The sequence below is a fragment of the Neopelma chrysocephalum genome, unplaced genomic scaffold (genome assembly GCF_003984885.1).
Source record: "Neopelma chrysocephalum unplaced genomic scaffold, ASM398488v2 Primary Assembly neopelma1_45, whole genome shotgun sequence".
Taxonomy (NCBI): Eukaryota; Metazoa; Chordata; class Aves; order Passeriformes; family Pipridae; genus Neopelma; species Neopelma chrysocephalum.
The window spans coordinates 12,414,405-12,440,743 of NW_020897704.1; the positions used below are offsets into that span (position 1 = coordinate 12,414,405).

Below are 26,339 nucleotides of genomic sequence, written 5' to 3' on the forward strand. Positions count from 1 at the left end.
CAAAGGAAATGAAACAATAGTTTTACAATCAGTGAAAGCTTTCTTTGTATTAAAAAAAAATAAATTAGTGAAGTCAGTGGATATACTCTCAAATTCTGTCCTGCATTTTCTTTTACCTTCATGTTTACTTGTCAACTTAATTGTTGTTTGAGCAAGCTCTTTTTAATGTTCTTACTTTGTTAACTTCAGCCCTCAATGGTACCCAGTAGTGACTACTTTCTATAAATATCTTAATTTTTAATTTTTAAGAAAAAAATAGTTCAGACTTCTTTTGCATTGATGTTATCCCTCACTTTGTAAAATGAGAGAGTTCAGACCAAATTTTTCTAAATATTTATTTACAAAATTGTTTACATAAAATACATAGTTTTCAGAGAGATTGAAGAGCATTTCTTTAGATAGTAATGCATTACAAATCATAATAAGTTAGTATGTCTGTCGAAACATTGCTTAATTTTTTTTCAGTGTAAAAAATTGTGTATGTTCTCAAGAGAAATTAGTAGAAAGTACTTCATCTCTGTGTTATACGAAATGGATTCTGCTTATTATGGAAAGTAGTTAAAAACTCTGCATTCTTGTCCTGAAGACAACAATAGATTATTTCATGTGTATGCACTGGGAGATTTGAATGTCCCATACTTAATATTTTTCTTTCTTTATCTAACATCTGGGTAAACTTTGAGTTTAATAAGGCATACTTGTTTCTCAAGTGCAGATTATTTAAAATAATTAAAGTTTTATGTATGACTATGCAGATTATGCATATAACTGGCATTAGCTATGTGTACCCTTTCCTCTCTACCTGATGCATTACTGTCTGCAAACAAGCTCACTCTGTCTTTGAGAAGATATGTAAGTAGTAACAATGTGATTTTAGGAGACTTTGAGAGTCAATTCTTCAGAAGTTTGAGACATAGCTGGAAGCTTGATAGTTGCTGTTAAATTCTAAACTAATGAGTTCTAAAAATCTGTAAAGTTGTTATTTCCTTTTAATAGTTAATATGATTTGATTCTTCTTTATGTGATCCCCTCCTCAACAAAGCAGGAGTCATGGATTGTTGGTTTTTTGTACAGTGTCTTAAAATGTGCAACCTCTCAGACACACCTTCAATAAACATCTAAATCTTTCTGGTGAGAAAGATGATTGATTGGAACATAAAAAAACCAGATAAACACAGGTTAACTAATTTGAACTTTATAACTGTTCTGCCAAGAAACGGTGTAGAATAAAACCGCTGCGTTAATTCCAAAGCAAATTTCAATTTCAGGATACACCTAAATCTGGTACAAGCTGCAGTTCTCGGTGTTCGAGCTCCAGGCAGGATTCTGAGAGTGCAAGGCCGGAGTCGGAAACCGAAGATGTGCTGTGGGAGGACCTGTTGCACTGTGCAGAGTGTCACTCGTCCTGTACCAGTGAGACAGATGTGGAAAGCCCTCAAGTGAATCCATGTGTGAAGAAAGAATACAGAGATGACCCCTTTCATCAGGTTGGTATCTGCCAATTTTGATTTTTTTTACACTACACACAAGTTCAGAATTTTCCATTTTATCACGTCACAGGAGGCCTGGGAGAAAGAACTCTATAACAGAAAATAACAAAGCCAAAGCGATTTGATAGAATTTCCTAAAACAAGGAAAATTTGATTTCTCCTACTCAGTCATTAATTTGTCAAATGAAGAGGATATGACAATATGCAAAAATTGGATAGCTTATAGAACATTTGAGTGTTTGAATCTTAGTTCTAGTTCATGGTTCTGTTTGGTTGGTTTTTTTTCTGGTTTGGGCTTTTGTTTTATTTCTTTGAGGTTTTCCTTTGTTTTTCTGTTTGTTTTTTATTGCTTTGGTCTTGGATGGGGTCTTCCCCCCCTCTTTTTTTTCTCTAGTGGAATTACTTTTTTGTAAGCACTTATCAGGCATCTTTCTGTTTTTTTATGTATAAATGTATATATAGAAAAATCAAGCAGAAAGATGACGTACACAGTATCTAATGTCATATATATGTATTTATATGATGTCACGCGTATACTATATATGTCTAATTCTATATACTTTTTTTTTTTGCCTGAAAGCTAATAGTTTTATTTCCCTTCTTTAATGGTATTCTGTAGCAGCATATAGACAGTAATTTATGAAAATTTGGTGTTTGTTTGGATAGCACTTCAGTTGTTACCTGTCTTAGGCTAATGGTGGACAGAATGCATTATTAATACTCGATCATTAACAATCAAGTTTTAGTCTTCATTTCATGAAAACTGTTCATGTGTGCCATTCAGTGCCAGTTTTATTTGTAGTACATGTCTTATCTTTAATTACATGGCTAATTTAAACCATTTAAGTAAAGAGATGGAGAGAATGTGAAATATTCTTCTGGGTTAACAAGTCATGTATATAGGTAGTGCATCTTCAGAACTAAGGAATGTCGTGCAAGGGACGATGTTAATGCTACTGAGGAAAGGAATTTCAAAAGACAGGTTCTTCACTCATAGCCAGAATTGAAAATGATGTATTTGTTGATTTTAAAAGCCCCAAAGCCAAGCCTTCCCTCCGCCCCCCAACAAAAAAAATCCCCCAAAACCAAAAGAGATAACAGTTTGAATTTCATGCAGTCTTTGCTTTTTTGATTTATTTTTAGTTCTTCTTGCTTGCATTGCATAAAACACTAAAGTGTAAGCCTTGAAATAGTGAGTTGAATTGCAGTATGTATATTGACTTGGGTTTTCTGCAATTGAGGGGTTTTCTATTTGATTGCAGATTTTGAATTTTTGAGATTCAGCTCCTGGTGTTGATACTCCCTCTAGAGGAAGACCTTGGGAATCTGTGGCTAAGAAAGTCCTGCAAAAAATGTTTGTGTTGTTTAAATAATATAAATAATTTTTTTTCATCCAATGGAAATAAAAAGGGAGATAATTGAGCACTTAGCAGAATACAAAGATTTCAGATAAACACTGATAAAGCAAGCAATAAAATAAAAATAAAATAAAGGTTTACTTTTAATCAATGATAAGTTAAAATTAAAAAATAATATCATGCCCTTTTCCCAGTCAGCACCACCACTTTCAGTAGTGTGATGCACATAGTGCCAGGTGACTAAAGCTGAGAGCAATTTTAATCACCTGAATGGGAGAGAAGTGACACAGGGCTGAGGAAAGTCAAGAAATGGCCTCAGCAGAACTTGTCACCTCAACATTTTTCATATCTTTCAATTTTCACTTGGCTCCGTGGTTAGAGAAAAAGGTCCCTCAGCTCTAAGTGCATTCAGTAGGTTGGCTGGGGATTGCTTGGCTCTTGGAGCAGCTTGTATTGATTAGACACCTACCTCTGAGTCTGAGACCTCCGAGTCTTGCCAAATATAGTTTGCATATGGGGGGGGTCTTTATCCCTAACAAGGATTGTAAAGTACACAAATATTAATAAGAGCAAATAGAAAAAAAGTGTTTTCCTTGGGCTCAACCTGAGAAGAATACTTTTCAGAATGTTAGAGGAAGAATAATAATAATTTAAAAATCCATTAAACATGGCAGAATTAAGGATGACTTCTAAGTAGATCCTAGTTTTCATATTTCTCTCTTCTTTGATATGTTTGAATGAAAAAAAAGCCAATAAATCCTTAAATCACAGTAACTCACCGCTATTAGAAAATAGAGTTTGGAGGAGAGACCCCTATACTCACAGCTGTTTCTTGGAAAAGAAGTGGATGATTTTGAGGAATGATGTTAATATATAGTAGAAAGAAATGCCATATAGCAATATTTATCAGTCTAAAGTGTGGTTTTTTGTCAGTGTGTTGCTGACAAAGGCATATTGACATGACAATAGATTTTTCACTCTGATGGAATATTTTCCTTATCTTTCCCAGAGTCATTTACCTTGGATCCACACTTTGAATCCAGGACTAGAAAAAATAAGTGCAATTGTATGGGAGGGTAATGACTGCAAGAAAGCAGATATGTCTGTGCTTGAAATCAGTGGTATGATAATGAATAGGGTGAGTATTCGTTTAACTTTATGCAAATATTGTATTTAGAGGTCTAAACACTACCAAAAAGCTTGTTTTATGGTTGATGTTTTCTTTTTTTTTGTCGTGGTTTTTGTTTGGTTTGCTTGGTTGTGCGTTTTTTTATTTGTTTGTTTGGGTTTTTGTTTTAAAGTATGTGTTATTCATATTATTGTTCTATGGCTTACATCACTGATTTACTTGTAACTAGCAGATTAAAGAATTAGCAAATTTTGAGTGTTGGGACAATAAAATGTGTTTGCATTGTTAGGTACTCGCTAACACAGCCACCCTCTCTTATTGTTACAAAGCGATGCTGTGAATATTTGTATTCATCTCCTTCATTCTGATGATCAAATGATGTGTTGGGTTAGGAATAAACAGATCTGAGTATTTGAATGCTAAAGTTAGGACTGGAAAAGAAAGCTTTACTCTTTAAGAAGCAAACATCTAAGAGGATCAGTGGGATATCTCACTAGTCCTCCCTCTTTTTCCTAGTACTCTTTTTCAGAAAACAGTTGGACAAACTTTAAATTGATGTCATGCTCCTATTCAATATAGACCATATTTTGTAGAGATGGACATAAAATCCTTGCAGAGCTTAACTCTGCCTAGTTCTGGCAAGTTGATACTTACCATCTCCAACTTGTTAAAAAGCAACGTATTCACAAACCTAGTTCTGATCTCTACCTGACTCAGAAACTTCACATATTTGGGGACAATCTACAGCAGAAGTAAACTTAGCAAAACCATAGCGAACACAACAGAACTCTGGTCATGTCTGTACTGTAAACACTTTGATTCCATTAAAAAGCATACAACTTAAAACCAGAACATAAGTAGGAGCAACATACAGGATCTAAGCAGCACAGTCTGATTAGTGCACTTTGCTAATTCAGTGTTCAATGAATTTTCAGTACAGGAACATGCACCAGATTTTATTTACAATGTTATGTTGTTGGGTTTTTAAATTATTTGTCTTGGTTCCTGTGCAGTAAGTGCTCTTTGAGGACTTCCTTTTTTTTAACAGTAAAGTATGAAGATGCTTGGTTGAAGTTTTCATGTAACTTATCAGGTTATAAAGTGTTCTTTGTGATAAGACAGAAACATTAATATTTTATTTCTTGAATTAGTGCCAAATTCATTCCAAACTTAAAAATATGCCTTGTTTTCTTTTGTTTTTAGGTGAACAGCTATATACCAGGAATTGGTTATCAGATTTTTGGAAATGTCATATCTTTAATCTTGGGATTAATGCCCTTTGTCTTTCGACTTTCCCAAGCTAAAGACTTAGAACAACTAGCTACACATTCTGCCACTGAACTTTGCATGACTGCATTTGGATCAGATGGAGACATTCTGGTTCTCTCAATGGTTATTATAAGTTTCGTGGTCCGTGTGTCTCTAGTGTGGATTTTCTTTTTCTTGCTATGTGTAGCAGAGAGGACGTATAAACAGGTACGAACAGCAAACCAAGAGGCTTCATCTGAAGCAAAACAAAGTTTGATGTTTGCATTTTTTGACTTTTTGGATATTTTAAACTTGTTTTCTTCAGCACCCTCTGATTCATAGGTCAGTGATGACAAATACTTCAGTGGGCTTGCAGTTTAGATGATTCAGTTGCAATGGACTGAAGTCTCTGTACCTAAAGATACTTTTTCCCGGAGAGCATTTCTGAGGGAAAACTGGCTGAATGCATTAACCCAATGTTTAATCATGTCCCACTTTGTCTCAGGTTTCCACAAGCAGAAGGAGCTTCAATAAAAGAACTCTATAAATTTGCTGTTTGTTCTACCAGTGTGTTTCGTTCAAAAACTTTAATTCGCAGAATGGTTTGGGTTGGAAGAGACCTTAAAGACCATCTTGTTCCAACCCCCCCTGCCATGGGCAGGGACACCTTCCACTGGACCAGATTACTCAAAGCCCTTTCCAATCTGGCTGAGAGCGCTTCCAGGGGTGGGGCATCCAAAAGGGTTCCATCCAGACCCTGTCCAAGAGTCCAAACTGCTTTGTTGTTAGGTTGTTTCTGTGGCTGGAGATCATGAGAGCTGCTGTCTGAACTAATGCACCTGTTCTCCTATTGCTTGTTACTGCAATTTAAACTTTTAAGAGAGCAATGTTATTAGCTGCAGAATATAGACATTTATTGGTCTGCAAAAGAAAGTTTTTTATACTTGGTGTTCTTAAATTGTGGTCAAAATATGTGATGTAATGCAGTAGAATAGAATTAACCTGCTTCTAATAATTATAATTTCTGTTGAAAGTAACTCCTGTAATACAGGTGCTCACTAATGTAAATAATGGGCAGGTTTGAGGGTTTTTTTCCAAAATTTTAAAAGCTTAGCAGCTCTGTTGTCTAAAATTTGAAGAAAGGAACTCCAAGTTTAGCTAAATTTTATCATTAGAATATGGAGACTTTTAAAAGGTTTAGTGTATTTCCTCATTTTAATAATATGCTGCACTTATTTCTGCTTTATATTAACATATTTTAATTTACACTGGTACACTGTACATTACTTTAACATATTATGCGAACCCTTTTCTCCGTTTGTTTTTTTTAATACCCCTGAAAATCAATTAACAGTTAATTTTTTTTTTCTTCTCTACAGAGGCTACTCTTTGCCAAACTTTTTGGTCATCTAACATCTGCCAGAAGGGCAAGAAAATCGGAGGTTCCTCACTTCCGCTTGAAGAAAGTACAGAATATAAAAATGTGGCTTTCTCTCAGGTCCTATCTAAAGGTAAAATAATGAATATTTTTGCTTTAATAAAATTTGAATACATTTAATAAATTTTAAAAATTTTAAAACAATGTGTATTTATGCTTTAACATAAAATATCTCCTATGCTGATGATGGAAGATTGGTATTCTAGTCTGAGTATATATCTCCTGTGCACTTACTATTGGTGCATGTCTCCCATATTTGCTTCATTTTAGTGACCCTGGACCAGCAGTGTCTGCAGATTGTGAGAAAGTAAATGTCTAGTTTTCACCTTGGAATAAAGTCTGAATGTGTTCAGAGTTGGAGTCTTGTCTTACTACTGCTAGCAGAAAAGTCTCTAGTATGTTGCATACAACTTACATTGCCACATTGTGAGCCATGATGAAACACATGTTCAAGATGTGATTCTAATTAGTTATGCCGTATATCACTGCTAAGTTAGTAGGTTTTCATTCACGTATCTGCATATCCTTTATTTTCAGCGTCGAGGTCCTCAGCGCTCTGTGGATGTAATAGTTTCATCTGCCTTCCTACTGACTATCTCAGTTGTGTTTATCTGTTGTGCACAGGTGAGGAAAACTTGCTTGTATAGACAACCATGGCTTAAATAGTTTTTAAAATAATTGAGTGCCTTTTGCATAGTGATTTCTAGTAAGTTAGAAGACCACAGTGAAAAACTAGTAATAGCTGTTACAGCTTTTCAGAAGATTGAGCTCCATTTTGTATTGTTCATTTAATTTACTTGATTATTTTTCTGTAATAGCTAAAGAAACTCATTTATAGCATAATTCCTAACATGACCTTGACAAATTAAGAGGCTGGGCAATCACCACTGGTGTGGAGTTTAACAAGGGCAGGTGGTGGATTCTGCACCTGGAACAGTGTGATTCTTGGAATTGTCCTGTGCAGGACCAAGAATTGGGCTCAATGATCCTTGTGAGTCCTTGCTGACTCAGGATATTCTATGATTCATTATTATTTTTTTAAATCTCTGTCCTCTTTCATTTTTCATTGTGGTTTCTGGGACACTTTTTTTCCCTTAACATTTTACATGAAAACACACTTTTGCAAAGACAGTTGAGACTGACCTTGATGATTTTTGTGAGAAACAAGCTTGTTGGCTATATTTGCCTGCCCTCTAGTGGAATATCTTTTGGTAAGCAAATCTATGTTTAAAGAAGATTTCTACTGCCTAAGATTTTTCTTGGAGCTTCTGTTTCAAACTGCAAGGGAGCTTCTGAACAGCTGCTGGTTTTTACAGTTTCTTCCGTAGTTAACTCTGTTGTGTTTGCTTGGTAGCTAACTGTAAGTATTTTATTAAGAATGTAATTTACCAATAACTCTCACATAAAATTTAGTACATTTGAGGGTGTATTTTGGTTTTTATCCCATATAGTGTCTTTGCAAGTTTGAACATGAGTTTAAAATTGCCTCAGAGTGTATTTTTTTTCTATTACTTTGGGGACATGGAAAAAAAAGTCTTAAGTTCTGATTAAGCCTTTCAGAACATATATTGTCTCAAACCTTGTATCTTTGAATCATAATTTTAAATCAACACTGTATCAAAACTATTACATGCCTAAAAACCTGACATATATTCATTACTGGGAAATGTTTCTCAGAGTTATGAAGATATCTATTGTCTTATATTGTAATGTAATTATTATTTCAAATTAAGTTTTGATTTTTTTTTCACTCTTTTGTTTGCAGCTGCTTCACATGCATGAGATCTTTCTTGATTGTCACTACAACTGGGAACTCGTAATTTGGTGCATTTCACTAACTCTTTTTCTCTTAAGATTTGTTACTCTTGGATCTGAAACTAGTAAAAAGTACAGCAATACCTCAATATTACTTACAGAGCAGGTGAGAATTTGTATAGACCTATATTTTTATATCTAAACAAGTCCTTCATCTGGTAGGTGTCAGACACTTTGGATGTATTAAAATAGTTTGGATTAGGGAGTTAATTATGATGTGGTGAAACAACACTTTACAACCTGAAGCTCAGTTCCTGAAATAAGTCTGTGACTTTGTTCAAAAGTTGTAAGGAATATTGAGATGGCTATATCCCAATTTCTGTTTAAGTGACTAGGCTTAGAGGCACCAGTATGAGTCATTTGATGTAATTTAAGATCATTTTTTGACTGTATGATGTGTGCCTGTAATTTTTCAAGTCCTTCTGAAAATGTTTTTAATTGATCTTGTACATTTGTTGAGCAAAAAACAATGTATGGTCTGATCAAAGTTGTTATCTTGCCAGTTTTGAGTCTCAAAATAGATGTGGTATGTCTGTGCATATACACATTTAAACTCCTCTCCTGATTCAAAGGCCCAGTTCTATTTAATATCTTTATTGATGATCTGGATGAGGGAATTGAGTGTACCATTAGCAAATTTGCAGATGACACTGAGCTGGGGGGGGAGTGTTGATCTGCTGGAAGGCAGGAGGGCTCTTCAGAGAGACCTGGACAGACTGGAGAGTTGGGCTGATTCCAGTGGGATGAGGTTCAACAAGGCCAAGTGCTGGGTCCTGCACTTTGGTCACAACAACCCCCTACAGCCCTACAGACTGGGCACAGAGTGGCTGGAGAGCAGCCAGGCAGAAAGGGATCTGGGAGTTTGGATTGACAGGAAGCTGAACATGAGCCAGCAGTGTGCCCAGGTGGCCAAGAAGGCCAATGACATCCTGGCCTGGATCAGGAACAGTGTGGCCAGCAGGTCCAGGGAAGTGATTCTTCCCCTGTACTCAGCACTGGTGAGGCCACACCTTGAGTACTGTGTCCAGTTCTGGGCCCCTCAGTTCAGGAAGGATATTGAGGTGCTGAAGCAGGTCCAGAGAAGAGCAACAAGGCTGGTGAAGGGACTCGAGCACAAGTCCTGTGAGGAGAGGCTGAGGGAGCTGGGGTTGTTCAGCCTGGAGAAGATGAGGCTCAGGGGAGACCTCATCACTCTCTACAACTCCCTGAAAGGAGGTTGTAGCCAGGTGGGGATTGGTCTCTTCTCCCAGGCAACCAGCAGTAGGACAAGAGGGCATGATCATAAGCTGTGCCAGGGAGGTTTAGGTTGAATATTAAGAAAAAATTTTTTACAGAGAGAGTAATCAGACATTGGAATGGGCTGCCCAGGGAGGTGGTGGATTCACCGTCCCTGGATGTTGATTCCATGATTCTATGAACTGTTAAAAGGGATTTGAACCTTTCTAGGGTTTTCAGAGCTGCTAATTAGAGCCTTTAGTTTAGTCCCATTTATAAATCTTGAATTGTTGAAATCAGTAGTTTTTTGTTTAAATGCTGGAATATCTTTGCCTCTGAAAGCATAATTTGACTTTAAAATGAAATTGATAGTTCAGGAGCAAAATATACCTTGTAATATATTAGGCATTTTTTTTATTTTTTATAATCTGTAAGACTCTTACAGTGGCCTTTTAGGGAGATCTGATAATATTCAGTTGTTTTATTTAGATGTCTGTGGGCCCTTGTTTCAATAACCACCTTACAACAAGATGGTTAAATATATCATAGCATCATATAGCATGATTTCCTTTCTGCTTCTTTGCTTCTGTAGCTTGGTGTCATCTGAAGAACAACTTCAATACATTGCTAAATTGTTCATTTTTTATTTTGTTGAAGGTTGTCATCCTAAAATAAGAAATTAATGGCTTTAAAAGATTTTTTTTTCTTTTGATTTGCTTTTGTATGCAATAGAAAAGAAAAAACTAGCCTTTGTCTGATCTAGAATATCAAACATATGTTGTTTGAAAATGAAAGCTGATATTTCAAAATTGCTAGAAAGTCAAAAGAGAGCAAATTTGTACTCTTAACTTTCTCAGAAACAGTGACCTGAAAACGTCTGCATCACAGAAATATTGAAATGTTCAATATACTGTTCTTCTATAGCAATGAAGAGTTTAATAATTTTTCAAATATTTCAAGGCACTGGAAAGATTGATTTTCTGCACTCAAGGTCCTCATGAAGTACTAAATTATACTAAAATCTTTTAAAAGAAATTACACTTTAGGAGAATTGTGTTTTAGCATTTTAGTCTATTCAATAACTTCTGGGGATTTTAAGCCTTGTAAGGTCTGCCTACTAGTGTAAAAACCTGGGAATGAATTGACAAACCTCAGGCAATTGTTGAAGGAAAAATTATGCAAACCTTACATTCATGGTGGTTTTTCTTGCCTAATTTGTGAATTGGACTAAACTTTGAAGTTGTTGCTATAATAGTGTCAAATGTATTTTCTTATATCATAAAACATTGTATTTTCCTGTGGTGCTGAGCTAGTGCTTGTTCTTAAACATTAAAGAGGAAACAAAAAATTTGCTTGCTTGCAGAAATGTCATTGCAGTTCTGTCAGTTGCCTGCTAAGTAATCACTTCATTGTAATATTAAATATTTTCAAATTAATTCCTTTAAATTCTGAATAAGCGGTGATACTTGTAATTTTTTTTTTTTAAATCAGATAAACTTGTACTTGAAAATGGAGAAAAAGCCTAATAAGAAGGAGGAACTGACACTAGTGAACAATGTTTTAAAACTTGCTACTAAGTTATTGAAGGTAAGATTAAAATAGTATTCCTGTGTTATATGTAACAAGCAGAATAGGTTGGTTAAAGAACCACTTGTGTTACTTTTGCAGGCAGTACAGTGTGTTTGGGTTTAAATCTGCTCTGTATCTCTTTCACAGTGATACTACTTGTTCATACACTGTTGTGTTGCTATTGTTGCGGATTGCAAATTATTATTACGTACAGTAAGTTTTATTCTTTAACAGTATATGAGAAGTGTGAGAGGAGGTACTTCAGGGTAGACAGGATGATGAACCCTTGGATGGGGTTGCAATTTTGTTGTCTGTTTTGAGTGTTGATGCAGTGGTGATTTGAGGCCTTGTGGTCTCATTCTATCACCCGTTGAATAATTCTGATCACTTAACCCGTTGATTCCTGTGTGCCGAGGAGCAGTGCTTAAAATGAAGCTTAAACTCGGTTTTTAACCTAGCCAGCTCTCACTTTCCATGAGAGGACTGATGGTGTCAGAAAGGACTCAAAGCTGACAAAGCAACAGCTTGAGAGTTATGCTACAGCATTAAGGAGAGCCTGGTTAGTCAGTTACTGACTCTATCTCCTGATATAAGAATAAGGGACTGCAAAGCTTTTAGGAGTTGGTTTTGGAGCAAACAAAAGGAAGTATTCTCTGTGAATCAGGTAACAGACTCGTGCAACTGTTGGTCAAAGGACACTGTGGATGCAGAAAATTATCTGGTTTCAAGGAGAGACTGGACAAGTAGACTAGACAAAGCACAACAGGTTCAGGGAATCATGTCATGAGCTGAAATGTTTGTGTGCTGTGAGGAGGTAGGTGGCTGCAGTTGGTGGCAGGATGCTGGTCAACCCTTGGACTGATTCGCTCCGTCTTTTTCATACTTTTCTCAGTGTTTCAAAAGAAGTATTCATGTTTTACTCTTGCCAGAAGTGTATCAACTGACATGGCCTTTTCAGTAGGGGACTTGGCTTTTGTGGCACAAATCCCAGACCCAGGACATCACTTAGTTACTGTGAGAATGTGCCCAAAGGTGATATTTTCAAGCTACCTGCTATGAGCTTTAAATAAATTCTTGGTAGTTACTGATCAGCTCAATTATGTATTTCATGTCCAGTAACTAAAGGGAATCATGAGTTTTAATTTGATTTTGGATGTTTTTGATCTTTAAGCTTTTATTAAAGACTGGATTATATTGAATATTCTTACTCAGAATATTGGTAAGATGAATCCAAAATCTAAAAACTTTTTCCTTAAAGAACTTCTCTGCTGTCCTTCTCAGAATCATGTCTTTTATATCTTTTGTATTTGCAGCAGAGTTTTATACCAATGTAAAGGTTGTTCATTCTTATTTTACCTCTTTTGAAAGAAGAGTCAGAGCTTTGAAATTCTTCTTTATTAAAAAAGGGTTTATAAGGCCTTGTTCAAGGCCCAGGATGAAATGCAGTAGAGGGATGAGGATGAATTTAAAGCTAGAAAATATTAAAGGACCAAAGCAGTGGATAGTTGTTGTATTTTGTATAATCCACTCTTATATCTTGAAACTTTTCTCCTTCCTTTATTTGACATATTTCTAGGCCAGAAAAGTTTGGGTAACTGTAATCACACACCAGTAATTGAAAATTGGTGAAATAGCCTCTCTGTTCAAGTTTTGTTGCAGATTAATTTGGGCTATTTTTTTCTTCCAATAGAAAAAAAAGTAAAATATTAGCAGTCAAATGAGTATTAGTATTTTTGTCCTTTATCGTCCTTTCTGGTTATGCTGATAGTAATTAGTCTCAAAATTAATGGAAAATGAAAGGAATTGCAATAGGAAAGATACTGTTAATTTTTCATAGTAGTGAGGTAGCCTTCTGTCATTATGGAAAAGCTTTCTTATTTTTTGTTGTTCTGCTGTCTCTCACTATTTCAACACCAACAGTGATTTCTGGAAAATTATAAGGAATTCTGAAATGATGGCACCTAGCTCTCCATTTTGTTGGCTCCATGTGCATATTGATAAATGCTATGGATGAGTAGCCCCCAATTTTTTTGAAGGGTTATTTAGACACAATCAGTCAGCAGTCAGTTAACGTGACGGATATTTTCCTGCGCATTGTTTTTTATTTTCCAAATAATATAGAATATTTTACTCCACTGGGATTTGAAAACTTCCTAAACTATCTAATATTGCTTAATATGTATGTGAACAAAAACCCCTTTCTGTAATTTTTGCTTTTTTAATGATTCTGTTATTTTGCATTATTAGGAACTGGACAGTCCCTTTAGGTTATATGGGCTTACAATGAATCCACTGCTTTACAACATCACCCAAGTTGTCATCCTGTCAGCTGTTTCTGGTGTCATCAGTGACTTGCTTGGATTTAATCTAAAGGTAAGTACTTGAGAAACATCCTTTTTTCCCACCATGGCATTCAGAATATTGTGATAGATGGATCATACGTTGTAGCCTAGTTAATTCTTAGCTGTATGACCTGGAATATTTATTGTTTGAAAATGGTTAATAAGTTAAAGCTGTATCAGAAGAATAATGATGTATTTGTCAGAGCAGCCCTTTTAACATTTTTTTTTCATTTTCATGGCTTTGTGACTTACAAGAATTCTTAGACATAAACATGGAGATATTTCTACACATGAATGCAAGACGTTCTTTAATTTTTCTTCATATCCCAGATTTGATTTCTCTCTTTAATTCCTCACTGCTGACGATGTAGCTCTTTAAGAGATGCAGAAAGATACTGGCTATCCTTGCACTGCAGTAAAGCATTACAGTAGTTACAGTATTACCATGACTAATCCTACACAGTGTTATTTTGTCCTGGCTGAAGGACTGTCTCGTTAGGTCCTTCTCTCTGGCCCCATTTGAACTACAAGCTCTGGAAACTATTTAAAGATTCAGGTTTAGAGGCATGTTAGTTTCCACAAGCTTGTAGTTGTCACAGAGCCCTTGATTTGCCATTGAGTTTGCTTCTATCTACCTTTTTTTTTCTATTAAAAGTAAATGAATGTAAAATGTATTTTGTGTATCATAGAATATGCAGCAAATGAAATAATAAGAAAAAAATTGTGTTGCTATTGCAATTCTGGTAAACAGAAAACTGAGATGAGAAGTAATCTTGATGTACTGCTCTAATTTTTGCAGCTCTGGAAGATCAAATCTTGACGGTATAGAAAGAAGATGAAATAACAGTGTTATAGAAAAGCTCATTGATGGACAAAACTGCCTCAAAGCAGCCACTGAATCTGTATTTCAGATGCTACAACCTCTACAAGGATGTCATTTGGAAAACTGAAGTGTTTACATCTGTCTTGTGCAATCTTTATATTTATTTCATCTTCTCCCTGGTTTATGTTCATTTTAGTTGACATATTTTATTTTCAAACTTACTTGTTTAGTTTTGGAAAAGGTCAGATTTGCAAAGGGTCAAAAACCGTGTGTCTGAGAACTTGAAATCCTGAAAATAGATTACACTAAATTACTCTGTTATTACAGCTGAAACCAATGCTGGACATTTTTAATTACAGTAACACTATATGGAAATCATTTGATAGTATGGTAAAATTGCTTAGAATATTTAATTTGTATCAGTCATTTATGAGGACAACATAACATCAATAAATGTTTGGTTGCAATAGAAAAAATGAGACATATACAAAACATGAAGTACTGACAATACAGTATGATAGGTAGCAGAAATATTTTATATTACTATTAGAAACAAGTGGGAATTTCTAATATTTTGAGTAATTCCAGGATCTAAACTCATTTAGGCTGCAGTTTAAATATCCTGGGATATTAATAAGATATTATTTAACAAGTCAACAAGTGTTCTTTGAAAACACTTTTATTAGAGCAATAATTGTAAATGGTTACCATGCTGTATGATATTTTGATAAAAATTAAATATTGTATTTATTTGAAATACTGGGCTGTTCTGTGCAGCTCTGACTGTGCATGTGCACTTTTTATTGTTACTTTTAATGAGAAACTTTATACATATAAATGTATATTAATTGGAATATATTATGGTGAACTATGGAGCAGTATGTATTATATGTTGAAGTTGAGTATTTAAACAAGAATTATTTACTGGTGAAAGGAATGCTATGAATGACTTAGCAAAAGATAGATAGATGCTCTCCTCTTGTACACTATAGTATATGCCATTCTTACCACATTGAAGTTTAAGAACAGCTAAACACAGAGAAGAAGTTTCTCTGGTGAGCAGCAGAGCTCATGAAGCCTGGTATTGGGCAAATATGTGTCTTCAAATAACCTCCCATTCCTCCCCAGCAGGTGTCATTCCCTAGTGCTTTCCACTGGGGTTTCACAGCCGTGGGTGTCACACCTCTCCCTCTGCCTTCTGTTCCTGCCTCCCACATGGACAGTCATATAGACTCCTGATTCTTCAGTGTGACAAAAATATGTGTTCATCCCTGTAGAGTTAAGTTACTTGGAACAAACTTTCATTCTATAAATTAACTTCGAACAAATTTTCCTTCTACAAATTCTTTTGGGAGGATTAATATCACCAGGTGCGAGTATTCTTACATTTTATGTTTTTAAAATAGCGGCTTCATATTGAAAAATTATAAGTAATTTTGTGACAAGAATCTGAACGTTGCACTATGTTTGCTAATTTTCAGAATCTTGAAAGATTTGAAGTAAACTTATGTGGTATAAAAATATTTTTATATATAAAGCAACACAAACAAGCATTTTGTATTTTATTTGCCTCTGTACTAATGTTTAATAATGACCAAAGTGCATTCTGGATTTTGGAAGAATGTATTACTGGAGCTTTAAGAACATACTATATTTAGTTTCTCATGTGAAAACTTCAGCTGTATCTGATCTGTTTCTCCTTTCTCTGTTGTTTGATGTTGGGATTGTTTTTAAAAATTAAGTACATTTTATACACAGTTTTTTCCAAATTATGGTACAGACCTACACAGAACTTAATTTTGCACAAAATATATTTAAAAAAAAAAAAAAAGACAGCAGGAGTTCTATGGGTGATCAAAGCTAAGGCTGTTGCTTTTTACAGCCTGTCATTATTACAAAACCATTCTTTACTCTAGAGTGGAATTATTTTTAGAAATGTGAAATAGTGAATATATGGCTTTCATTACTTTTAAAAAAAAGGAGGGAGAGAAAACACTGCGGTTTTGGTCGAAGATGAAATTAGTTTAACCATGTATACCTCAGCAACTAGCACTGTGCTGGATTGTTGCACTAACAAATGGTGGCTTGGGGAAAGTAAAAGATTTTTGAAATGAAATTAAAAATAATAAAAACCTTTATTTGCTACCCTTAGGTATATTCATTATGTTAAAAAATGAGAGAGATTTATTCTCCATCCCTCAATGTGGAAAGTCCAGTATAAGAATAGAGGCAAGTAGAAATATGGCAGATCTTGCGTGTTAACTGTTATTTTTTGCCACGTGTTTTGTAACTGAAAGTGTGATCAGGCTTGGAATAAAGCTTTCTATGGCTGATGGTAAAAAAGAAAAGAAGCAATGCGGTGAGCTATATCTTTTAGTAACATCCAGCGTATGTCTGAGTCTGCCTGTTTTGATTTAAATCCATATATTCTGTTTGAATTAAAGTGTGTTTGGGAGAGAAATCTGGTCCACGGAATGCAAATGGTGGTTGTCAGAATTGCACTTTATTGCAAGAACACAAACCTTCAGACACTTTTAGTTATGCAAAGGAGTTAAATTTTATTAAGACTCCTGGACATGCAGCTTCCAAATAACTGTTTCTATTTTCAAAATATTAAACCAAAATTCAGTCCTCTTTCACCAGGATTTAAGGTATCAATTTTAATCACCTTTTGGACTGTGTCATTGTGTCACAAGGTATCCTTCCGTGTAAAAATCAAAATGCAAACAAACTAAAGTACATACTGAAATCAAAGTGAAAAGCTTCAATAACATATTATGGCATATTTGGACAGAAATAATATGTGATAACTTACATATTTTTATCTATTTACTAATTAGTGAAGTATTTTCTAACAGAAAACTGTTTTATTAACAGCTCTTAAGTGCCCATTTTAATTAGCTTCATTTTGCCTTTTCAACAGTGTAGTGTTTGGACTTCAAACTTGTCCTGCTAGTTGTATCCCCATGACCCCTGATAACTGGACAGCAGGTTACACTGTGTTCCTTTTCTCGCCTTCTAAGCTTATTCCCAATGTAGGCTATTTACAACTTAAAATTTCTTTTGCTGGTCATGAAAGACACGGCATACTTAGAGAAATTAACTTCTGAGAGCCATTCTTTTGACACTCTAGTGTGCCAGGATTCTCAGGTACTGCCTGAAAATGTTATGCATAGTGTGGGTTTCCTCAGTCCAGACCCCATCTGTGTCTAAGTACTTTCCAAAATAGTTGTGGAGCTGAAGATGATAGGACCAATGCATTGCTGATTACTGTCTTGCTTCAGATCATGTTCTATATTTATCAATTCTGACTCCCATCCAATAGAAAATTCTACATAGAATCTAAGCAGCTGTCTGTCTTCAGGCACAAACTCAGCATATGCTGTGTTCTCTGTCTTACACTGTTGTTACAATTGGGAAATTCAGATACCTCCTAAAGAGAGAGCTGTATTTCTACAGCTCATAGCATGGAGCTAAATTTGCATGTATCCTCCTGAGTGCCACATTTGGAATCTGAAGGGACACAAGATCTTTCAGAAAACCAGGGAAGTGAATTTTAGGAGGTTTTATCTGTGTTCATCTTCATTCATCTTCATGGCTAGGCTTCGCGAACGAAGATTTGGGAAGGGCTCTACCCACGTTTCTTGCAAGCGCGTTGGTGGCTAAAAAGGCCAATAGGAGATAGACACGTCCGGTTGCAAAAGACACAGCAGAAAGACTCCTTAGATGGTATATTCTGCAAGGCTCGATTCTTTCTGCGTTGTCTTTTCTCCTCAAGAGTGATCCTGCGTGCTTTCTCAAAAGCATCAGCAGCATTATAAATGGTCTGTCTCCAGAGGGCTGGTATTGTTTTTAAAACAACCCTGGAATGCTCCACCCTCTTGTTGATGTGTCAGAGAGACATGGGTGGCATTTCTTGCTTTTTTTCTATTTTCAGCATTAGCAGTGGTACATCTATGGGTACTTGAGCCATGTACTAAAACATATGGCAAATTACTTGCCCATATGGGTTTGAAGAGAGATGTGTGTTCAGCAGCTTAAACCTCGGAACAGTCAGAAGACGAGCTTTGCATTTCAAGCTGGAGAGCAAGGCAATCATCTCATATTGTCTAGACTTTGCTCTCTCTGTCATTTTTACATATTTTGCAGTGATTACGTTCATTTCCTCTGTCTTCCTTTCTGCCAAGATCTATCTGCAACTTAGAATCAGTGAAGATAGCCTTTCATATTCATGGTATTAGTCACTGCGAGAATATTTGGAGTGAGCACTTCTGATGCCCCCATCCATTTTCGTTATGGTAAATTAATCCCATTCTGGGAAGGTGATGGAAACTGTTTTTTTTTTTGATTTATCTATGCAGATATCATAAATGAAATAAAAAAGCCATGAAGCCAATGTTTTAAAATAATGATTAATCTCATTTTTCTTAGAAGATATATTATCAGGCAGATATGATAGAGAAAACCCATTACTTTGGCTGTAAAAATGTATTAATTAAAGGACTGTGTCACAACAAAAAAATGAAGACAAACTTAGTACAAAGTAATTTTCATTAGAAACTAGTGAAAGCACAGTTCTTGACTAGGTGGACTTAGGGTTTAATGTTATCCTTTTCGGTTTACTGATGTTGATGGGATTTTAAATTGCTCTTGACAAATTTGACTAATATTACCTATATTAACAAGCTGTCTGTGAGCAGGCAAGGGAGAGTACTTAGACAATGGTGAAACCTCCTAAAATGAGGAATGGCTGGAAGGTGGACTTTAATCAAAACCTCTGGATTCCTCATGCTTCCTCAGCTGAAGGGAAGAGTATCTTACCTGAAAGTATTGATTGAGTTGTGCTTTTTTTTTGCCTTGGGCTGAAGCTCAAAACCTTGGTCTCAATCACCACTTTCCAGTGTAGGGAGTAAGAAAAATTTGCCTACTGTGTTAGAGTTTAGGCACTAATTTATCAAGCAGATAAAATCTTTGGTATAGCAGGAGATTGGTGTGTTTGAGGGAGCAGCAAGCAACCGTAGAGGTGCCATGGAGTTTGAGTTCAACTGCACGCACCCCTCTCCCCAAATTCATCATTAGTTGTTTCCTTGAGCTGGAAATATGGGAATTGATCTGGATTTACTCATGTAATTGATCCATATGTTGCTGTCTGAGCAGGTAGTTCACTTCCAGCTGTCATGAAATTCCAGTCTGGTATGAGGCTTGGGAAGCTGCTGTTGTTTGAGGGGTGCTTTGAGTCACCAGAGCAAGGCATCAGCCTCAGCACTTGATTCACACCGCAAGTTTCTGCAGGGCCTGACTGTGACAGAATTGCACAGCAGCTGCCCCTTTACATCCATGTGAGGAGACCAGACCCTTAAATCTCTGGCTGGTGATTAAGTGATGAAGGGTAGACTAGAATTTATCTGCAGATCACTGCCATGATTTGCACAGAACAGCTGTTCTTCATCCTCCCTTGCGGTGCCATGGCTTTACCCCAGCTCTGCTCAGTGCTCCCCAGCCACCTGGGGTGCTGAGCTGCCCTGCTCCATCCTGCCTGCAGATGGGGACTGAAAACTACGTTTTGAAGGCACAGATGCTCAGAGTGTTGCAGCTCACTTCCAGAAGGCAATTACTCATCCTTTGCAAGCCAGGCTCTGCCTCCTCCTGAGACCAGCATTTCATAAAGGGGGGCACACAGTGTTTAAAGAGCAGCAGTCCTTCCCCTTGAGCTGGCTCCCCAGGTTCTCTGCTGAGAAACTGAAGGAACCTGAGGACCAGTGATGGATAAAATTTATTAGTGGAGACTGCTGTAAGAAATTGGCTCAAATGTGTGGGACTGCATGCAAATACACACACAGATACATGCATTTAGTGTGCTCTGGTTTATATGTCAATCAGAAAATGCTGGATAAACAAACCCATGGCCAAAGTGTCTTTAATGTTACCTATTCTGGGGCACAAAGCAGCAGGGAAGGGCAACTTGGCAAGCCTGCTTTTGATTTCATGTGAAGGGGTTATTTGGATTGCAGTTGTTACACTGGTAATCAGAAATGGCTGCTGTGCATCATGCTTCTAAGCTGAGGGGTAGTGCCCTGTGGGTATCCATATTCCCAGCCAACTCAGTTTCAGAGACACCAGGGAAGAGAGGAGCTGCAGGACTCCACACACCTGCAGCCACTGTTTTGTTTTGGATGGAGCAAATCTAGGTATTTGCATTTGAGAGCGTGTTGAAATCCTGTGTGATACATAAGAATTACTCCTCATTTTGGGTAGAGCCAAGCAGGGTACTTGGCATGAGATCTCTGGCTTTTACGTTCCTCGACTTGAAGAGCTCAAGTAGCCTGGTACTCTGCTGGGGATGTTTACCCTGCACTAGAATAAACCAGACATCGCAGCCCATTTCTCTTCCAGGTTTATGTGAAATTCTGTCCACCTTGAAATAAAAGGTTTATGTTTGATTTCAGTGGAGCCAAGTTTTCATTTTTATTTCACAGGAGGTTTACTCTGATTTACATGATTAGGAGTTTTATAAAACTTATAATTCTTGCAAGGATACATTTTTTCTCATTTTAGAAGCTTCCTAGGTGGGGAGGGACAGAAACACCCATAAATTATGCCTCTAAGATGAGGGTGTTTTTGTGACTGTAAGCAGTAATACTGATAAACAGAGAGAAAACTATGACAGCTTTATGCTGCCTTGCACACCACTATGAAGACCTTAGAGAGCAAATACGTTAACAAGAACATGCCCAGGAAAACATGAACTCCTCAAATGTAACAGCCCAGTACAATGTCCATGTGGGAAGGGAAGTATGCGAAGGGGGTTAATGCCACACTGAGTTTTCTTCTGTCTTGAATTCACCCTTATGTCTTCCTTCTCCCAGATTTTCAGACTGAAGGTTTATGATATGGTAATATCAATAGGCTTATGCCTGTCAATACTTGCAGAGTTTTGGTATATAGATAATTAAAAAAAAATTCAAGTGCATACAGGCATTTTTTGTATTGATGTTAAAGACCATAGAATGAGCAACATTGGACCTTTGCCTCAGCTCCCACAGAGAGCTGCTGCAGGACAGCAGTGTCAGGATGCTGGTGCTGCAGCTGCCCTCCAGTTCCTTAGCAGGGCTGAACCCCCACATTTATCATTGGTTCTCTAAGGTTTGTGAGTCTTGTCTTTACTGAGCACCTTGTGTGCTTGCACTGCAAGTTGCAGGTCTCTGAACTCTGGTGGCGTCAAACATTCTTGTCCCAGGGGAATGACTTCACAGAAGAGCCCTACTGGATGCAGGCTGCCACAACCCATCCCACAGTCATGCTTGTGAACACTGATCTTGTGACTTGCCTCAAAGTCTCTTTGTTTCCTTCCTATCTCCTTGGTGCCTCTGAATTCCCACCTGGATCACTCATGCTGGGCTTTACAAGCTTTACAAATGGCTTTGGTTAAATACTGAAACCTTTTGCAACACTTTGTTATGTTTTATGAGTTCCTGAGAGACTGAATTTCCAAAGCATTTTTTGTTGAACAGCCCAAACTTTAAGTCCCAGCTGTCTCTCCAACTTGTAGTCTCACTCCAACAGCAGTTGCTGCCTTTGATCATCAAAATTTCTATTATGCTACTTGATTAAAGGTATTCAGATCTCAAGGTGAGAGCAGACAGAGATTTACATTTGAAGTGATTTATTAACCTGCTGTAATTTAAGGTCATGCTAGTTTCAGAATATTGTTAGTCCTTAATTTCTGTCTCCCTTTGTATTATCCAGTAACAGGCAACTAATGTTTTTTAATTCAAAGGCTTTTTTGCTTCCTTGGAGGAAATATTAGAAGGAAACAAAAATGCTGTAGTCAGTAAAAGGGATTAGAAAAAAAAATTACTTCTGAATTCCTATTTTCAAAATCCCTACACTACAAACCCAACTGATTAAGGTACCACCTAGGTAAGAAATAAAAAATTGCCTCCAGTGTGCTCCAGGTTGTATTGTACCCTTTATGTCACTTACTAAGTAGCAATGGAGTGTCTAAGTGAGCTGTGAATGGTGCAAGTAGGTTGTAACTACAGTCATTGTTAGGTAGTGCTGCAACCTCCTTTTTCTTATGATATGAAAAATCCTGGATGGGCTAATTCTGGAATAGACAAACATAATTCAGCTATGCATATCATGACCATAATATCCTACTCTTCTACCAATGTCACTTTGTGGTGCAGGGAGCATAACAGGTATAATCACTTTGTTAAAACAGCTGTGTCATCCCACCCTTAAGAGGAAGGGAGCACCCAAGATTCATAAATGCTTATGGTCAAAGGAATGACAAAACTCAGAGGGTCTGCAAAAACTCACAAAGTTTTATTAGTAAATTACACACTTGGCATGGAAATTGGTATGTTGGTCCCTGATCTACTATATAAGCACATGGTAGGAGGTTTTGGATAAAGTGGTAAGGTAAAAGGGAGTAAAAGAAAGGAAGAGATGAATTAAAGAGGGGAGAAGAGAGAGATAGAGAGAGAAGGAAGGAAGTGAGGAAGGGAGAAAAAAAAAGAAAAAAGAAAGAAAAAGAAAGAAAGAAAGAGAGAAAAGAAAGAAAGAGAGAAAGAAGGAAAGAAAGAAAGAAAGAAAAGAAGAAAAGAAAGAAAAGGAAGAAAGAATGAAAGAAAGTAAGAAAAGAAAGAAAGAAATCACCAGTCCTGGTTCCAGCATCAGTGCAGCTGATGGGATGTCCAGAGTCCTGGGGGCACTGCCTGGGCTTGGTGGGAGGCACCTTTTTGTAGATAATTTTCTCGACCCTGAAGAGGTTTCTTGCTTTTTATGCAAATTAGTTACCACACACAGTCTGTTCTTTCAGACCTTTCTGGAAATGGGTTGGGGGCTTTGGGGGTCTTGGGTGGTCTTGATTCCCCCCCCAGTCCATTCCCACTTTTTCGCCTTGTCCCTGCACTTGTGCTGGACTGTGTTGTTCTTATCTCCAGCAGCCAGGAAAAGGATGTTTGTCCCTGGAAAGTGCTACCTTACCTCCATATGTTCCTGTTCTCCAGACACATCTTGTTCTTTCCCACAGCATGTTATTTACCAACAATCCTTGTCTGTTATAGCCAGCGATCCTTGGTTGGCTCCACAACCATCTGGCTATCAGAGACCTACACATGAGCCCCTTATCTTCTGGGCTTCTACAGCAGCCCCTAATCATCTTTCAGAAAACCAAGGAAGTTAAAGAGTATTTTGGGATTCAGGCATGGTACAGACAGTGCTCACTAAACATGTTTACTTCGTTGTTTTCATATGAGTCACCTTTTATTTCCTTGAGAATAGAATGATCATTTGATATACATAAATACAAGGTCACGATTACCCTAAGAAAAATAATGTAAAATTCAGGTATCATGATAAAAAGCCAAAATGATCCCAGTATGACAGAACATCAGGCCATAGTGGTGAAACTCTGAACAGAGTTGTTTGTGCCACTGTTAGGATGTGGTTTTGTGAGCATGTGTGTGTATCTATGCATGTATAGCTCCTCTTTGCTGTGCCCTTTTTAGGCAGGGAAGTTCTGTTTCCTTTTCTGTTCCTCACCAATCCTACCACATGTGCTATGAGGTAGAAGAAAATTCTGCTTCTGTGTCCCCAAAGGAAGAAAGGAGTACCCAGGTATCAATTTCCTCCATATTCTGTCAGAACTTGTTACTATTTCGTTGACCCTGAGCTGTGGTCTCTAGGCATTGAATGCACATCACGGTGAAAAGCAGAACGATCTCTTTGAAAGAGGACACAGGATCTGCGATGCAAATGTGAACTTTGGAAAGAGAGACTGTAAGTTACCAACATGACACCTTTGGAAACACATTACTAATTACCTGCTAGTTAGATGCACTGCGAAATATTCGTTCTTTTAAACCTGTGACACCTGCAGTTATTCACTCTTGCGTTACTTTCTGAGCACTGCACGTGTGTTCTGGGGCCACAGCAGGGCAGGCAGCACGTGGAGGGCAGTAACAGACACTGGGAGTTTTGGTCTCAGCAGAACTCCCTGGATAGGAAGGTCCCGATTCTCAGAAGGGCCTGGTCACCTTCCTGCCTCATTAGTACTGGTGGCAGTCCCAGTATTGGTTGTCCCAGATGGGCAGAGCTGCAGCTCAACTCCCTCCCGTGTGCCTGTGGGGCTGAGCCCCTGCCCCAGCCTGGGCACCTGAGTGGAGATGTCGCACACAGATAACAGAACATATAACACCAGCTGAACTCTTGGGGTTTACCTGCTTAGCTCCTTCTTGCAGACTGATCCTATAGATATGCTCAGGACATGTCTGAAATTGAAGGCATCTGGGAACATTTTATTAGGAGTTTATCTATCCTGACTTCAAAAATGGAGACGTTGGACATGACTCAGATCTAGAGACTCTGCATGTTCTTTCCAGTGAGTGGAAAGGTTTAGATGTTTCTGCAGAACAATTAATTAATTCCTAAAGATGTTGGGCAAAATCTCTTTCTAAAAGTGCCCACTGGTCTCCTTTGCAAAAAGCCTGGAATGAGTAAGAGTAATGTAAATATCTAAACTTGGATGAGATGAATCCTGCTCTGTATTTGTATCCCATTAGTCTCTGGAGCAGGGACTGAACTTGGGACTCTAACATTCATCTTTCTAACCATTGGGCTACTGGGTATTCTCGCTCTCTCTCTGTATTGTATAAATGTTTGTGGGGAGTGAGGACTTGCCTTTAATCCATAATGACTGGATGTGCCTCTGAGTATTGCAGCATCATCGAGTCATGGAGGAAAGCTGAAACGGAGAGGACACACACACACACATTGCTCTTAAAATCCTGATTTTCTTTACCCAATGACATAGTAAAAGGTACCCTCATAGAGGCAGCTGCTTGGGCTGCAGTGGCAGAATGTGGCAATTGGGAAACTCAAGGACAGAGCTCTTTGTCTGCCGGATATGATGGAGGAACTTCTGCAGATACACAGCAATGCTGCTCAAGTTAAGAGCAACAAAGGAGGTGGTGCTGGAGCAATTATTTTCTCTCTTTGTCCTTTGACCCTGGTCGTGAAGGGTCCACAACTGCCTTTTGTGCCCCCTTGCTTCCTTTTTTGGACTGTCATCCTATGCAGGATATTCACATTATGTTTTCAGCTGTGCCTTAAAATGGGTTCTTCCCAGTTCTTAGGACTAGTGATTGGTAATTTGTGCTTAGTGTTTGTCATTTTGGGATCCTGGTGCCACTGTGTTCCTTAATGCATCTTTTGAAGAGTTCTTTTGCTGTCATTTGGTCCATTTGTGCTTTCAGAGCTTCTTACTATACAGTATAGACTTATCCATTGATTATGATTCCCAATATTGAATTAGGCTATGTGTCCTTTGAGTTGCTGACAGTGACATACCACACAACATTTGTCGAAAAAGTTTGTTTCAAAGCGGAAAATTACTTAAAAAGACATAATGAACTCACAGAGAAGAAATTAGTGATCTTCTTGGCGGAAAAGTCTTATTGTTGAGAAGATGACTCCAGGTGGTGTTAGGCTGACCAAACACCTGGCAGATAGCAGCCCAGGCAGAATATTTCCTCTCTAACAAAGACTCAAAATTTGACTTTTTTTTAATGAATTGATTTTCTCATACTACTATTATAAGTTTATGTAATTCTAGTTTTCTTTACTTTTTATGGGTTGTATTGATTGGGTTACCTAAACTGTAGGTCAGTCTATGTAACTGTATTGCTGTGTCTTGAGTTCTTATGACTTGGTAGTTTCTCCTGTGCCAGTTTTGTTCTGTGTTTTCATGCCCTGAGTCCATTAGACATCATAAAATATCTGGTAGTTCTCTAAGGCCACATACTTACACAGTAACTTAAATGGTGCAATATTAGCTAATGATAAGACTTCTATGATTATGTATATTATTTATGACTTAGAGGCCAAAATTTTTCCTTTTAAAGTAT

The 26,339-nt window shown here is 37.3% G+C and overlaps 1 protein-coding gene across 5 annotated transcripts in view; it reads left to right on the forward strand.

The window, feature by feature from the left end:
* PHTF2 (putative homeodomain transcription factor 2) overlaps positions 1 to 16,778 on the forward strand; it is a 126,931-nt gene extending 110,153 nt beyond the window's left edge. For all 5 annotated transcript variants that reach the window (XM_027679434.1, XM_027679431.1, XM_027679430.1 and 2 more), the window contains 9 exons: positions 1,269 to 1,487; positions 3,858 to 3,986; positions 5,181 to 5,453; positions 6,605 to 6,736; positions 7,201 to 7,287; positions 8,429 to 8,584; positions 11,185 to 11,280; positions 13,510 to 13,635; positions 14,404 to 16,778. In XM_027679434.1, the coding sequence (XP_027535235.1) occupies positions 1,269 to 1,487; positions 3,858 to 3,986; positions 5,181 to 5,453; positions 6,605 to 6,736; positions 7,201 to 7,287; positions 8,429 to 8,584; positions 11,185 to 11,280; positions 13,510 to 13,635; positions 14,404 to 14,424 (1,239 nt within the window). In that variant the 3' untranslated portion in view covers positions 14,425 to 16,778. The remainder of the gene's footprint in view (positions 1 to 1,268; positions 1,488 to 3,857; positions 3,987 to 5,180; positions 5,454 to 6,604; positions 6,737 to 7,200; positions 7,288 to 8,428; positions 8,585 to 11,184; positions 11,281 to 13,509; positions 13,636 to 14,403) is intronic.
* Positions 16,779 to 26,339: the final 9,561 nt, after the last annotated feature.